The sequence below is a fragment of the Salvelinus sp. IW2-2015 genome, linkage group LG32 (genome assembly GCF_002910315.2).
Source record: "Salvelinus sp. IW2-2015 linkage group LG32, ASM291031v2, whole genome shotgun sequence".
Lineage (NCBI taxonomy): Eukaryota > Metazoa > Chordata > Actinopteri > Salmoniformes > Salmonidae > Salvelinus > Salvelinus sp. IW2-2015.
In genome coordinates this window covers 34,949,533-34,966,109 of record NC_036871.1, presented here as the reverse complement: position 1 = coordinate 34,966,109, position 16,577 = coordinate 34,949,533, and the positions used below count along the sequence as shown (strand labels likewise).

At 42.1% G+C, this 16,577-nt stretch overlaps 1 protein-coding gene, 1 long non-coding RNA gene and 1 pseudogene across 2 annotated transcripts in view; all 3 read left to right on the top strand.

The window, feature by feature from the left end:
• LOC139023504 (cyclic AMP-responsive element-binding protein 3-like protein 3-B) overlaps positions 1 to 3,819 on the top strand; it is a 9,663-nt pseudogene extending 5,844 nt beyond the window's left edge.
• LOC139023442 (uncharacterized) overlaps positions 1 to 16,577 on the top strand; it is a 65,250-nt gene that overhangs the window by 6,495 nt on the left and 42,178 nt on the right. The gene's annotated exons all lie outside the window — the stretch shown is intronic.
• LOC111957252 (relaxin-3 receptor 1-like) lies at positions 8,748 to 12,321 on the top strand. Its single transcript, XM_023978032.2, has 3 exons — positions 8,748 to 9,163; positions 10,124 to 10,564; positions 10,696 to 12,321. Exons 1-3 carry the CDS (start codon positions 8,972 to 8,974, stop codon positions 11,284 to 11,286), a joined length of 1,224 nt encoding a protein of 407 aa, XP_023833800.1. The 5' UTR covers positions 8,748 to 8,971; the 3' UTR covers positions 11,287 to 12,321.

The following is a 16,577-nucleotide window of genomic DNA, read 5'->3' as shown; positions in this document are numbered from 1 at the left end:
CACAACACACTAACAGAGATGAGATGAGAGGTGGGACGTATTATAACAGTGACAGGAGGTATTACACGGTGGGGAAGAGGTTCATTAAAACAGTGAGGAGGACGTATTAAACAGTGACAGGAGTTATTTAACAGTGACAGGAAGGTATTAAACAGTGTATCTAGGAGGTATTAAACAGTGACAGGAGGTATTAAACAGTGACAGGAGGTATTAATACAGTGATCAGGAGGTTTATAACAGTGAGAGAGGACGTATTATATAACAGTGACAGGAGTATTAAACGTGACAGGAGGTATTAAACAGTGGACAGGAGGTATTAAACAGTGACAGGAGGTATTAAAACAGTGACAGGAGGTATTAACAGTGACAGGAGGTATTAAACAGTGACAGGAGGTTATAAACAGTGACAGGAGGTATTAAACAGTGAGAGAGGACGTATTAAACAGTGACAGGAGGTATTAAACAGTTGACAGGAGTATTAAATAGTGACGAGGAGGACGTAATCTTAAACAGTGAGAGAGGACGTATTAAACAGTGAGAGACGGACGTATTAAAACAGTGAAGAGGTCAGTGAAGGAGTTCTTAAAACAGTGAGAGTGGATGTATTAAACAGTGACAGTAGGTATTAAACAGTGACAGGAGGTATTAATAAACAGTGAGAGAGGACGTATACCGTGCAGGTTGTATTAAACAGTGACAGGAGGTATTAAACAGTGACAGGAGGTTATTAATAAAGCAGTGACAGGGGGTATTAAACAGTGACAAGAATTACGTGAGAGAGGACGTTATTAAACAGTGGACAAGAGGTATTAAACAGTGACAGGAGGTATTAACCAGTGAGAGAGGACGTATTAAACAGTGACAAGAGGTATTAAACAGTGACAGGACGTATTAAACAGTGGAGAGAGGACGTATTAAACAGTGACAGGAGTATTAAACAGTGAGAGGACGTATTAAACAGTGACAGGAGGTTATTAATAAACAGTGAGAGGAGGTATTAAAAGTGACAGGAGTTATTAAACAGTGACAGGAGGTATTAAACAGTGGAGAGGACGTATCAAACAGTGACAGGAGTTATTAAACAGTGACAGGACGTATTAAACAGTGAGAGGACGTATTAAACAGTGACAGGAGTTATTAAACGGTGACAGGAGGTATTAAACGGTGACAGGAGTTATTAACGGTGAGAGTGGACGTATCAAAAACAGTGAAGGAAGGTATTAAAGCAGTGACAGGAGGTATTTAATACAGTGACAGGAGGGTATTAAACAGTGACAGGGAGGTATTAATAAACAGTGGCGAGAGGAACGTATTAAACAGTGACAGGGAGTTATTAAACAGTGACAGGAGTTTATTAATAAACAGTGAGAGAGGACCGTATGAACCGTGACAGGAGTTATTAACAGTGACAGGAGTATTAAATCGGGTGAGGAGGACGTATTAAACAGTGACAGGAGTTATTAAACAGTGACAAGAGCAGTATAAGGTTGAAAGGGCAGGGTAGTTAAGCACGAGAGTGGACACAAGTGGAGGTAATTAAACAGTGCAGGCGGTATAAAACAGTGACAGGGAGGTAATTAAACAGTGACAGGAGGTATTAATAAAAACAGTGAGAGAGGACGTATTAAACGTTGACAGGAGTTATTAAACAGTGAAGAGATACACTATGAGGAGTATTATAAACAGTGAGAGTTACCATGGCAGAGTCTAAATACGAGTATAACAGTGACAAGAGGTATAAAGTACAAGTATTAAAACATCGAGGTATCAGGACAGGAGGTATTAAATGACAGGATTTTAGTGACAGGAAGTTAGTAGGCTTAAACAGTGACAGGAGTTATTAAACAGTGGTTAAACGGGAGCAGTGGTAACGTGAGATGAGATATCAAGCTGAGTACAGTACGGTAAAGGTAAGGTTTAACAGTGACAGGAGGTTCAATCAGGAGGTATAAACAGTGAAGGAGGACGTATTAACAGTGAGAGAGGAGTATAAAACAGTGACGGAGGTATTAAAAGTGAGAGAGGTATTAAACAGTATTAAACAGTGACAGGAGGTATTAAACAGTGACAGGAGGTATTAAACAGTGACAGGAGGTATTAAACAGTGAGAGAGGACGTATTAAACAGTGAGAGAGGACGTATTAAACAGTGACAGGAGGTATTAAACAGTGAGAGGACGTATTAAGCAGAATAATAGAGGGAGAGAGAGAGGGAGAGATATTGAGAGAACAGGAGAATGGAGACAGAAAATAAAACAACACAAACTAGTTAGAGAGATGGAGAAAGAGAAAAGTAAGTGAATTGATAGAGAGACTGATGGAGTGTCTCTCTGTGCCCCGTCAGGATAAATACCTGTAGTACACACAACCTGGAGCTGCAGAGTAAAGTTCACCAACTGGAGGGAACCAACACATAAGGCATTACAAATCTTGTTTACAAGGGACACATGTTCAAGTCTTCTCCCCTAATCTCTTCCTCTTTTATTCCTCTCCTCTTCTTCCCCTCCTTGTCTACTCTCTTCCTTCCTCCCTTTCAACCTACCCTACACTCTCCTTCCTTTTCCTTCTTTCACACCTTCTCTACTCTCTCCCCCTTCTTTCCTGTCTTGAATGGAATGGACTTTGAATCATCTCTGACTATACAGCTCATGATCCTCTCTGTCTGTGTGTGGTACTGCAGTTCTCTGTTGGAGCGGCTGGCCAGGCTACAGACTCGTCTACCTAATGGCGCCAGTAAGACCGCCCAGAAAAGGACCTGTATCCTGGTAAGGAATATCCTCCATTAAAAATACAGTGTTTTACGTCACTGGGGTGCTCACTGGCCTGTTACCATGTCTGTGATTGAATACTCAGGCCTCGACCCAGATCCACAGTTGAACACTATAAAAATAAAATGGGTCAAGCAGAAGTTCATGCTCTCTCTCCCTTACTCTTTTTCCTTCTCTCTCCCTCTCTCTAGGTGCTGCTCCTCTCTTTCTCACTCCTCCTCTCTCCCAGTCTGCAGCATGACCCACACAGCCATGTCAGCCAGGACGGAGGCTTCAGCGTGGTCAGAGGTAAGTGTACACACACACCCCAGCTAGCACATAACGTTCTGAGAACCATATGTTTCTTAGAGCTCTCTCTCTTCTCTCTCTCTCTCCTCTTCTCTCTCTCTCTACGTCTCTTCTCTCTCCTCGTCTCTCTCTCTCTCTTCTCCTCTCTCCTCTCTCTCTCTCTCTCTCTCTCTCTGCTCTCTCTCTCTCTCTCTCTCTCTTCTCTCTCTCTCGTCTCTTCTCTCTTCTCTCTCCTCTCTCTCTTCTCTCTTCTCTTCGCTCTCTCTCTTCCTCTCTCTCTCCTCTCTCTCTCTCTCTCTCGTCTGCTCTCTCTCTCTCTCTCTCTCTTCTCTCTCTCTCCTCTCTCTCTCGTCTCTCTCTCTCTCTCTCTCTCTCTCTCTCTTCTCTCTCTCTCCGTCTCTCTCTCTCTTCTCTCTCTTCTTCTCTCCTCTCTCTCTCTCTCCTCGTCTCTCGTCTCTCCTCGTCTCTCTCTCTCTCTCTCTTCTCTCGTCTCTCTCTTCCTCTCTTCTCTCTCTCTCTTACTCTCTCTTCTTGTCTCTCTCTCTCTCTCTCTCTCCTCTCTCTTCCTAGGGAGGTCTGGTTTCCCGTCCTGGTGGTGGTGGACACAAGAGAGATCACCACCACCAGTCTTCTCAGTGCCCACGAGAGTGGAGGCCATGTCAACCCTGGTGAGGAAGCTCCGACTCGGCAAGAGTATGCAGACTCAGACCTCCTTACCAACCCGAACTATGACTATGAGCACAGCTTCCGACAGTCTATCGTAAACCCAACCTCGCTCCAACCCACGGACTCCTTCTCAACACACAGCACCAACTTCCTATTCAACTACTAGGTCCTGTAGCACCACCAGCTCTAACAACTGATTCAGCTAATCAAGGTTTTAATGAGTAGTTGATGAGTTTAAATCAGGTGTCTTAGTGCTGGGCTGGAACAAAAATGTACACTTGTTAGCTCCCCAGTTAGCACAGTGGATGTGGGGTGTGGGGATTGAGGCTCGGGCCGATTCCGGTGTGAGTTATCTGGCCCAAATGTATTACTTGGGGCTCAACGCGATTGTGGCTACTCTCTGGCAGATGATTACATTTGAAGTCGGAAATTTTACATACCCTAAGTGTTGGAGTCATTAAAACTCGTTTTTCAAACAACTAATGTGTTTGGCAAGTCGGTTAGGACATCTACTTTGTGCATGCACAAAGTAATTTTTCCAACAATTGTTTACAGACAGATTATTTCACTTATAATTCACTGTATCACAATTCCAGTGGGTCAGAAGTTACATACACTAAATTGACTGTGCCTTTAAACAGCTTGGAAAATTCCAGAAAATGATGTCATGGCTTTAGAAGCTTCTGATAGGCTAATTGACATAATTTGAGTCAATTGGAGGTGTATCTGTGGATATATTTCAAGGCCTACCTTCAAACTGAGTGCCTCTGCTGACATCATGGGAAATCAAAAGAAATCAGCCAAGACCTCAGAGAAAATTGTAGATCTCCACAAGTCTGGTTCATCTTGGAAGCAATTTCCAAACGCCTGAAGGTACCAAGTTCATCTGTACAAACAAAGTACGCAAGTATAAACATCATAGGACCACACAGCCGTCATACTGCTCAGGAAGGAGACTCGTTCTTTGGTGCGAAAAGTGCAAATCAATCCCAGAACAACAGCAAAGGAGGACCTTGTGAAGATGCTGGAGGAAACAGGTACAAAAGTATCTATACCTACAGTAAAACGGAGTCCTATATCAACATAACCTGAAAGGCGCGCTCAGCAAGGAAAAAGCCACTGCAACAAAACCGCCATAAAACCAGCAGCTATGGTTTGGCAACTGCACATGTGGACAAAGATTGTACTTTTTGAGAAATGTCCTGTGGTCTGATGAAACACAATAGAACTGTTTGGCCATAATGACATTGTTATGTTTGGAGGGAAAGGGGGGAAGCTGCAAGCCGAAGAACACCATCACAACCGTGAAGCACGGGGGTGGCAGCATCATGTTGTTGTGGGGAAGCTTTGCTGCATGGAGGACTGGTGCACTTCCAAAATAGATGGCATCATGAGGCAGGAAAATGATGTGGATATATTGAAGCAACATCTCAAGACATCAGTCAGGAAGTTAAAGCTTGGTCGCAAATGGGTCTTCCAAATGGACAATGACCCAAGCATAGCCCATACATATGGGAAGCTTGTGGAAGGGCTACCTGAAACGTTTGACCCAAGTTAAACAATTTAAAGGGCAATGCCACAAAATACTAATTGAGTGTTATGGTAAACTTCTGACCCGCACTGGGAACGTGATGAAAGAAGTTAATGCTGAAATAATCATTCTCTCTACTATTATTCTGACATTTCACAGTCTTAAAATAACGTGGTGATCCTAACTGACCTAAAACAGGGAATCTTTACTAGGATTAAATGTCAGGAATAGTGAAAAACTGAGTTTAAATGTATTTGGCCAAGGTGTATGTAAACTTCCAACTTCAACTGTATGTAAGAATGCTGTTCATTGACTACAGCTCAGCATTCAACACCATAGTACCCTCCAAGCTCATCATCAAGCTGGAGGCCCTGGGTCTCAACCACATCCTGTGCAACTGGGTGCTGGACTTTCTGACAGGCCGCCCCCAGGTGGTGAAGGTAGGAAACAACCTCTCCACTTCGCTGATCCTCAACACTGGGGCCCCATAAGGGTGTGTGCTCAGCCCCTTCCTGTACTTCTGTTCACCCACGATTGCGTGGCCATGCACGCCTCCAACTCAATCATCAAGTTTGCAGACGACACAACAGTAGTGGACTTGATTACCAACAATGACGAGACAGCCTACAGGGAGGAGGTGAGGGCACCCGGAGTGTGGTGTCAGGAAAACAACGTCAACAAAACAAAAGAGATGATCGTGAACTTCAGGAAACAGCAGAGGGAGCACCGCCTATCCACATCGAAAGGACAGCAGTGGAGAAGGTGGAGAGTTTTAAGTTCCTGGGAGTACACATCACAGACAAACTGAATTGGTCCACCCACACAGACAGTGTGGTGAAGAAGGCGCAACAGCGCCTCTTCAACCTCAGGAGGCTGAAGAAATTTGGCTTGTCAACCAAAACCCTTACAAATTTTTACAGATGCACAATCGAGAGCATCCTGTCGGGCTGTATCACAGCCTGGTACTGCAACTGCACCGCCCACAACCGTAAGGTTCTCCAGAGGGTAGTGAGGTCTGCACAATGCATCACCGGGGGCAAACTACCTGCCCTCCAGGACACCTACAGTACCCAATGTCACAGGAAGGCCAAAAAGATCATCAAGCACAACAACCACCCGCGCCACGGCCTGTTCACCCCGCTATCACCCAGAAGGAGAGGTCAGTACAGGTGCATTAAAGCTGGGACCGAGAGATTGAAAACAGTTTATATCTCAAGGCCATCAGACTGCTAAACAGGAATCACTAACTCAGTGATGCTGCCTACATTGAGACCCAATCACTGGACACTTTAATAAATGGATCACTAGTCACTTTAATCAATGCCACTTTAATCAATGCCACTTTAAATAATGCCACTTTAATAATGTTTACATATCTTACATTACTCATATCACATGTATATACTGTATTTTATACCATCTATTGCACCTTGCCTATGCCGCTTGGCCATCGCTCATCCATATACTTATATGTACACATTCTCATTCACCCCTTTAGATTTGTGTGTATTAGGTAGTTGTTGGGGAATTGTTAGATTACTTGTTAGATATTACTGCACTGTCGGAACTAGAAGCACAAGCATTTCGCTACACTCGTATTAACATCTGCTAACCATGTGTATGTGACCAATAAAATTTGATTTGATTTGATTTTTTAAATGGAGGGGAAAAAGAAACGTCCCAAATAATATGAATTGCCCCGAGGCCAGGTTGCTGAACCCCAATATATGGTGTTATGTATTATAGAGATCCCGTAATATAGAGATTTACTGAATAATGTGGCTACTGAACAATGGCGGCAGATATTCATTTACTTTCTTTTTTTGGACATACTTCACTTACTGTACTTTGATGTAATTTCTTATTTAAGTTTCATTGATGTGTCTGAGCTCAATAAAAATGATTATTTTAAACTGGTCAAAATGAGTCTGGGATGTTGTGATGATGATTGCCCCTCAAACACAGAGTTGAGTAGCAGAGGTACTACCCCACCAAAGTCCCCAAGTACAGCAGAACAATCACATCCCACACACCACGTCTGCCGTACATCTTTGAGCAGTATGTACAGTCGTGGCCAAAAGTTTTGAGAATGACACAAATATACATTTTTACAAAGTCTGCTGCCTCAGTATGTATGATTGCAATTTGCATATACTCCAGAATGTTATGAAGAGTGATCAGATGAATTGCAATTAATTGCAAAGTCCCTCTTTGCCATACAAATGAACTGAATCCCTAAAAAACATTTCCACTGCATTTCAGTCCTTGCCACAAAAGGACCAGCTGACATCATGTCAGTGATTCTCTCGTTAACACAGTGTGAGTGTTGACGAGGACAAGGCTGGAGATCACTCTGTCATGCTGTCACGTCTCCTAAAGTTGATTCAGCTTGGATCGGAAAAAAAGCTTGCCCCGGAGAAGACAAGGTGAGCGTACCATCAGTCCTGTGTCATGCAACAGTAAAGCATCCTGAGACCATTCATGTGTGGCGGTTGCTTCTCAGCCAAGGAGTCGGCTGACTCACAATTTTGCCTAAGAACACAGCCAAGAATAAAGAATGGTCCAACACTCCTCCGAGAGCAACTTCTCCCAACCATCCAGGAACATTTGGTGACGACCACAATGCCTTTTCCAGCATGATGGAGCACCTTGCCATAAGGAAAAAGTGATAACTAAGTGGCTCGGGGAACAAAACATCGATATTTTGGGTCCATGGCCAGGAAACTCCCCAGACCTTAATCCCATTGAGAACTTGTGGTCAATCCTCAAGAGGTGGGTGGACAAACAAAAACCTACAAATTCTGACAAACTCCAAGCATTGATTATGCAAGAATGGGCTGCCGTCAGTCAGGATGTGGCCCAGAAGTTAATTGACAGCATGCCAGGGCGGATTGCAGAGGTCTTGAAAAAGAAGAGTCAACACTGCAAATATTGACTCTATGCATCAACTTCATGTAATTGTCAATAAAAGCCTTTGACAATTATGAAATGCTTGTAATTATACTTCAGGATTCCATAGTAACATCTGACAAAAATATCTAAAGACACTGAAGCAGCAAACTTTGTGAAAATTAATATTTTTGTCATTCTCAAAACTTTTGGCCACGACTGTATTGTAAACCTCTATTATGGACCAGTATCGCTGGACACAATTCGTAACATATTGTACGTTTAGCAAATAGTTAACATATAATACTAATTGTAATTCGGGAACATATCATACTAAATGGGTGATGGACGTCCACAAATGAATGCATACCATACGAAACATAACATATGATACTAATTGTAGTGCCTCGGCCTTATGTACAGAATAATACGAAATGCTTTGAGAGCAGGTTGCAGCCCTCCACATTCTCACCCCTACTCTCCCCCCATTTTATGCACGTGATGGAGTGATAGCAACCGCACACCCTTTACCCTCGCATGGCATCTCAAACGGTATAAAAAGCGCAGACTAGACACGTTATGCAACTCATTCGGAAACAAGTCGGACTTGAACAAACACATTCAAATGAAACGAAAAAACAGTGAATATTTACTAACAATGACTGTTTCCTAAAACACAAAATGTGTCTTCTTACAAAAACGGTGCGGTTGGAATTTGGATATGTTGAGTCTACTCTTAACTCGAAATGTTTGTACCATTACTTCACACTTTGGGTGATGTGAGAACCTGTTTTCATGCGGAGTGTTCTGCTGAATGATAGAGAAGAACCATGCATCAGAGTAACAGCAGTTTGCTACACCTGGGTCTGAGTGGGCGTGTAGGGGGTCAGGAGGACGCGGAGAGCCCAGAGCAGGCTAACCTGTCCGGAGAATCGCTCCACAACCTCTCGCTGGACTGCTGGCTCAATCTCCTCTCCAGAGAGTCTGCTCCGGAGCTGTATGGGGACAGCGCGAACATGACGGTGGGTGTGTGCTCCGAATACCCTACAAAAGTCCTAACCATTAGGGTGACAAACGCAAAACTAAGTTTAGATCAGTTGTAACTTCATCCTACTTCATAGTAGCCCTGCTAGCGAATAGAGGAGTGATGCTCAGGGATCTGCAACTCTGGACCTAGAGAGCTACTACTGGTTGTGCAGGTTTTTGTTCCAGACTAGCACAAACTAATCTTTTGCAAGAAGTCTGACCAAGACACATTATTTTACCACATTGACAGATATGTATGTACATATATATATAWWTATAATTATTATTTTACACTATATAAACAATAGAAACAGAATATTGTCAAGCTTAAAGATAGAATCCGCAGTATGTGGAAATGGTGCCACTGGTCGCCCCACCGAACTGAGGAGTGTAGCTCAGCATGTTAGTTGTTTTCAGTGACTTCTTTGTTGTTGTAATATCGCAAATGGACATGTCAGTTTCCCCATTAAAGATGCACTCTGCATAAATTGCTCAATTTCCTGGTTGCTAAAACTCGAATAGTTCGCTTAAGTTTTGTTTGTGACAAAACACGCAAGTATAGTGTAGAGAATCGTTGTACCATCTAAACCTCTGTGAAATATATTTTTCATAACCACAAATATTGTATTTAGATTGAAGCTGGTGTACAAAACTGAAAATAAAAGATGCAAAAACGAAATKTAAGAACTGGAAGCATATAAATAGCACACCTACCGCTTCTTAGACTTGCTTTCAATGAGAATGACAGAAAGTTACGTTTTGCAAGTTTAAATATCCCAGCTTTAAAGTCCTACAGGTAGATTATCTTGATATAAAATATATTTTGTTGTTGTGGGTTAGGATAAATCAATTTAAGATTAACTTCATTATTTTTCTTTTTGATTATTATTAATTAATGACAGTACCAAGCCCTTATGTATCAGGATTTGACTCTTGACTGTGTTTCCTTCTTCCAGATGCGAGTGGTCATTGCTCTGGTCTACCTGGCGGTGTGTGCTCTGGGGCTGGTGGGAAACCTCCTGGCGCTGTTCCTTCTCCACTCCCGCCACCAGTTGCACCACTCGTCTATTGACTTCTTTGTGAGGAGCCTGGCAGTGACTGACCTCCAGTTTGTCCTCACCCTGCCCTTCTGGGCTGTGGACACTGCTCTGGACTTCCGCTGGCCCTTCGGCAGGGTCATGTGTAAGATTGTCAGCTCTGTGACCACCATGAACATGTACGCTAGTGTCTTCTTCCTGACGGCCATGAGCGTGGCACGCTACTGCTCCCTCGCCTCCTCACTGAGGATAAGCAGCCCCAAAATGGCTGCGGCTCGCGCCAAGTGGGCCAGTTTTGCCATCTGGGTGGTGTCACTGGCGGTCACGATGCCCCACGCCATCTACTCCACCACAGTCCAGGTTTGTTTGACTGATTTTATTTGCCAATTTAAAAATGCATGTAAGGCTGTTTGTGTGTACATCAAAACAAAACACATCAATTGATGTCAAACACTTAATTCCATTGTGGTGCATGTTTTTGCTGTTTCTAGGTGTCTGCGGATGACGAGCTGTGTCTGGTCCGGTTTTCTGGACCTGCCTCGGGTCACTGGGACTCTCAGGTTCTACTGGGCCTCTACCAGACACAGAAGGTACTGCTGGGATTTGTGGTTCCCTTGGTAGTGATCAGTGTGTGTTACCTCCTCCTGAGCCGGCGAGTCAGTGGCGTAGTTGGCAGCGTTGGGGTCATGGAGAGTTCAGAGAGGTCCCATCAACGGCGCCGCTCCAAAGTGACCCGCTCGGTGACCATCTTGGTGCTCTCCTTCTTCCTCTGCTGGCTGCCCAACCAGGCTCTTACACTGTGGGGAGTGCTGATAAAATTTGACCTGGTGCCCTTTAGTAAGGCCTTCTACAATGCCCAGGCCTATGCTTTCCCTCTGACTGTTTGCTTGGCTCACACCAACAGCTGCCTGAACCCCGTGCTGTACTGCCTGATGCGACAGGAGTACAGGGCCGGACTCAAGGAGCTGCTGCTCCGAGTCTTGCTGTCCATCAGGAACTTTCTCACCCTGGCTCTAAGGGGGAAGAGAGTGGAGGAGGCACCGCCTAGCATGGTGGTTATACACAGGGATGTCAACGTGTGACTGACTGTAGGGCCATAAGGATGTAAAGGATGCATTTCATTGACAAGTTTCTCATAGTCGAGGCTGCTGTACAGGTCAGGAACAGTCAAGTTGGAAAGTAGCCTACATGAGTAATTGATTAAACGTTTTCAGCTCGAGACCCAAATGAGAAATATACCGTCCTCCGGCGACCCAAATTAAGAAGAAACTGTGTGAATATAGATGTATTCTTTTAACTAGCGATCCACATGCCCAGGGCCCACTTTGGGTCCTGACCGATAGTTTAAGAAACCCCAATGAATTATATACGACATATGCATTTTCTTGATTCATTGGACACACACATTATTGAGCTATTGTGGGAATGGAGCGGAGATATCAGTGTGAGACTACTTAATGGGCAGTGCAGTTAAAATGTGATTTCCTTGTTTTTTGTGTAAGAGCTGTTTGAAAATAATCCTGAAATGTCATCCTGTTCAGGTGGGATGGGACTTTGGGCCCCACATCATGACTTCACAATAAGATCTGACTATAATAGACCAATAACTGTTCATCTGGGTAAGGTGGTGGGCTCAAGAACATCCTATCAGCTAATCAGGTTTATCTATGTCAATATCTTCACATTTGTTTCCTAATGCCCACATGATCAGACTGAGCATTTTAAGGKCCAAAGGAGGCTCAGGGAAATACATAAAATAATATATATATTTTGGAGTTGTTTTCATTAAATGAACACATACATTTATTAGACATACAGTGGTAACCAGTGGAAGCAAAATAGCCCCATAACATCAAAGATCCACCACTATATTTTACAGTAGGTACAGTGCCTTGCAAAAGTATTCACCCCCCTTGGCGTTTATCCTATTTTGTTGCATTACAACCTGTAATTTAAATGTATTTTTATTTGGATTTCATGTAATGGATATAAACAAAATAGTCCAAATTGGTGAAGTGAAATTTTAAAAATGACTTGTTTCAAAAAATAAAAAGGAATGAAGCCCCTAAATAAGATCTGGTGCAACCAATTACCTTCAGAAGTCACATAATTAGTTAAATCAAGTCCACCTGTGTGCAATCTACGTGTCACATGATCTCAGTATATATACACCTGTTCTGAAAGGCCCCAGAGTCTACAATACCACTAAGCAAGGGGCACCACCAAGCAACCAGCGCTATGAAGACCTATGAAAGTACAGACCAGGGTTAGGTTATGAAGAAATATCTGAAACTTTGAACATCCCATGGAGCACCATTAAATCCATTATTAAAAAATTGAAAGAATATGCCACCACAACAAACCTGCCAAGAGAGGGCCGCCCACCAAAACTCACGGACCAGGCAAGGAGAGGCAACAAAGAGACCAAAGATAACCCTGAAGGAGCTGCAAAGCTCCACAGCGGAGATTGGAGTATCTCCATAGGACCACTTTAAGCTGTACACTCTCCAGAGCTGAGCTTTACGAAAGAGTGTCCAGAAAAAATAAGCAAACATGTTTGGTGTTCACCAAAAGGCATGTGGGAGACTCCCCAAACATATGGAAGAAGGTACTCTGGTCAGATGAGACTAAAATTGAGATTTTTGGCCATCATGGAAAACGCTATGTCTGGCGCAAACCCAACACCTCTCATCACGCCGAGAACACCATCCCCACAGTGAAGCAAGGTGGTGGCAGCATCATTCTGTGGGGATATTTTTCACCGGCAGGGACTGGGAAACTGGTCAGAATTGAAGGAATGATGGATGGCGCTAAATACAGGGAAATTCTTGAGGGAAACTTGTTTCAGTTTTCCAGAGATTTGAGACTGGGACGGAGGTTCACCTTCCAGCAGGACCATGACCCTAAGCATACTGCTAAAGCAACACTTGAGTGGTTTAAGGGGAAACATTTAAATGTCTTGGAATGGCCTAGTCAAAGCCCAGACCTCAATCCAATTGAGAATCTGTGGTATGACTTAAAGATTGCTGTAAATCAGTGGAACCCATCCAACTTGAAGGAGCTGGAGCAGTTTTGCCTTGAAGAATGGGCAAAAATCCCAGTGGCTAGATGTGCCAAGCTTATAGAGACATACCCCAAGAGACTTGCAGCTGTAATTGCTGCAAAAGGTGGCTCTACAAAGTATTTGTCACGTTCTGACCTTAGTTCCTTTTTTATGTCTTTATTTTAGTTTCGTCAGGGCGTGAGTTGGGGTGGGCATTCTATGTTGTTTTATTCTACTGTTTTTCTAGTTGTTCAGTGTCTATATTCTCATGTGTTTCGCTAGTATGGTTCTCAATCAGAGGCAGGTGTCGATCGTTGTCTCTGATTGAGAATCATACTTAGTAGCCTGTTTTCCCACTATGGGTTGTGGGTAGTTATTTTCTGTTTAGTGTTTTTGTTTGCACCTTACAGAACTGTTCGTTTGTCGGTTCTTATTCTTGTTCAGTATTCATTCTTTATTAAATTATTATGAATACGTACCACGCTGCACTTTGGTCCTCTTCTCCTTCCAACGACAACCGTTACAATATTGACTTTGGGGGAGGTGAATAGTTATGCACGCTCAAGTTTTCTGTTTTTTTGGGGTCTAATTTCTTGTTTGTTTCACAATAAAAAAAATGGCATCTTCAAAGTGGTAGGCATGTTGAGTTAAGCAAATGATACAAACCCCCCAAAAATCCATTTTAATTCCAGGTTGTAAGGCAACAAAATAGGAAAAATGCCAAGGGAGGTGAATACTTTCGCAAGCCACTGTATGAGGTTATTTTCTGCGTGTGGCCAAAGAGCTTTTCATTTCATCTGACCAAAGCACTGATTCCAAGATGAGTCTGCTAAAGGGCTTGGCACTTGGATTGGAACCAGTGCTTTGGTCAGATGACATGAAAATCAAGCTCTTTGGCCACGCCCACCAGTGGTGGGTTTGTCGTTGAAATGAGAATGCATAAGCAGAAAGGAACCACATACCTACTGTAAAATATGGTGGTGGATCTTTGATGTTACGGGGCTATTTTACTTCCACTGGTCCTGGGGCCCGTGTTAAGGTCAACGTCATCATGAACTTTACCCAGTACCAGGACATTTTAGCCAAAAACCTGATTGCCTCTGCCAGGAGGTTGAAACTTGGCTGCAAGTGTATCTTCCAGTAAGACAATAACCCCAAGCACACATCAAAACCCACAATCAAATGGTTAATTCAACGGGTATCTCAGTCTCCGGACTTGAAACCCATTGAAAACCTGGGGTTTGAATTTAAAAGGGCAGTCCATAAGCGCAGACTAAGGATATCAAGGATTTGGATGGATTCTGTGTGGAGGAATAGTCTAAGATCCCTCCCAATGTGTTCTAAAACATTTTAGAAAAAGTCTCAGTGCCATTATTTTCCCAATGTCAGGTATTGAAAACAAGTGTGCCAATAATTTTGACCCCTACCTTTTTGAGAAAAAAATGTATTACATTATTTTATACTCATACAAGAGCTCAGAGAAAGAGATTTTGTTTAACAAATAATTTCAGCAACCAAAAAATTGCATATTTTATACAGTCATTTTTGCTCATATTTATCAAGGGTGTCGATCATTTCAGACCCCACTGTATATTCAGAATCAAAGTTTGTCATCTGGTAACTGAGCTGGCAAAGTCTGTGATATTTTGAAGTGGGACGGGGGAAGGGGGCAGAGATGAAAAGTTATGTGATGAGTGAGTTACCCCCATGCAATGTAAAGCGTTTTCAGTTTTAGAAAAGCACTATAAACGATCATATAACCGCGGATGGTTCATCATCAATACATCATCATTATGCTTGTTTGTTTCAATAAATTCATCAATACATCATCATTATGCTTGTTTGTTTCAATAAATTCATCAATACATCATCATTATGCTTGTTTGATTCAATAAATTCATCAATACATCATCATTATGCTTGGTTGTTTCAATAAATTCATCAATACATCATCATTATGCTTGTTTGATTCAATAAATTCTTATCACATCATCTTGAATGTAAATTGTTATCTTTTAAAATGAACCTTATTTGTTTATTTTTCTGCTCCAGGAATAGCAGCAAATCACAAACATATTGATTAGATTGTTGTGGGTTGTCAGGTCATCTTAGCCAAAAATGCTAAAACACCTCCAGTAACTATGAATGTGAAACAATTATTTGAAAACTATTTTTAAAGTATAAAGTAAACTATACAGTTAAACAACTATTTACCTACTATATTGCCATTAGGCTTGCAAAATAACACATTGACATCTTAATGAAGTGGCATCAGTTGATGTTGGTGATCTGTTTTGCTGTACATACAATGCTTTGATGTATGTTAAGGACTGTGAATGTAAATAAAGAGTGGCAAACTGATTTTCACATGCTAGAATAGTCTTTCTATACACCATCTATACACCATACACCATCTATCTATACACCATACACCATCTATACACCATACACCATCTATACACCATCTATACACCATACACCANATACACCATCTATACACCATACACCATCTATCTATACACCATACACCATCTATACACCATACACCATCTATACACCATCTATACACCATACACCATCTATCTATACACCATACACCATCTATACACCATCTATACACCATACACCATCTATCTATACACCATACACCATCTATAGACCATACACCATCTATACACCATACACCATCTATCTATACACCATACACTTTAATAAATTCATCAATACATCATCATTATGCTTGTTTGATTCAATAAATTCTTATCACATCATCTTGAATGTAAATTGTTATCTTTTAAAATGAACCTTATTTGTTTATTTTTCTGCTCCAGGAATAGCAGCAAATCACAAACATATTGATTAGATTGTTGTGGGTTGTCAGGTCATCTTAGCCAAATGACTAAAACACCTCCAGTAACTATGAAGTGAAACAATTATTTGAAAACATTTTTAAAGTATAAGTAAACTATACAGTTAAACAACTATTCACCAACTATATTGCCATCAGGCTTGCCAAATAACACATTGACATCTTAATGAAAGTGGCATCAGTTGATGTTGGTGATCTGTTTTGCTGTACATACAATGCTTTGATGTATGTTAAGGACTGTGAATGTAAATAAGAGTGGCAAACTGATTTTCAACATGCTAGAATAGTCTTTCTATACACCCATCTATACACCATACACCATCTATCTATACCACCATACACCATCTAATACACCATACACCATCACTATACATACCATCATACACCATACACCATACTATCTTATACACCATACACCATCTATACACCACTATACACCATACACCAATCTATCATAACAC

Bases quoted from the DNA above. Each gene is read 5' to 3' on its own strand.
- LOC111957252 (XM_023978032.2), top strand. From the start codon at position 8,972: ATGCATCAGAGTAACAGCAGTTTGCTACACCTGGGTCTGAGTGGGCGT. The intron at 9,164-10,123 runs GTGGGTGTGTGC...TCCTTCTTCCAG, and splicing joins GGGACAGCGCGAACATGACG to ATGCGAGTGGTCATTGCTCT. The intron at 10,565-10,695 runs GTTTGTTTGACT...TGCTGTTTCTAG, and splicing joins TCTACTCCACCACAGTCCAG to GTGTCTGCGGATGACGAGCT.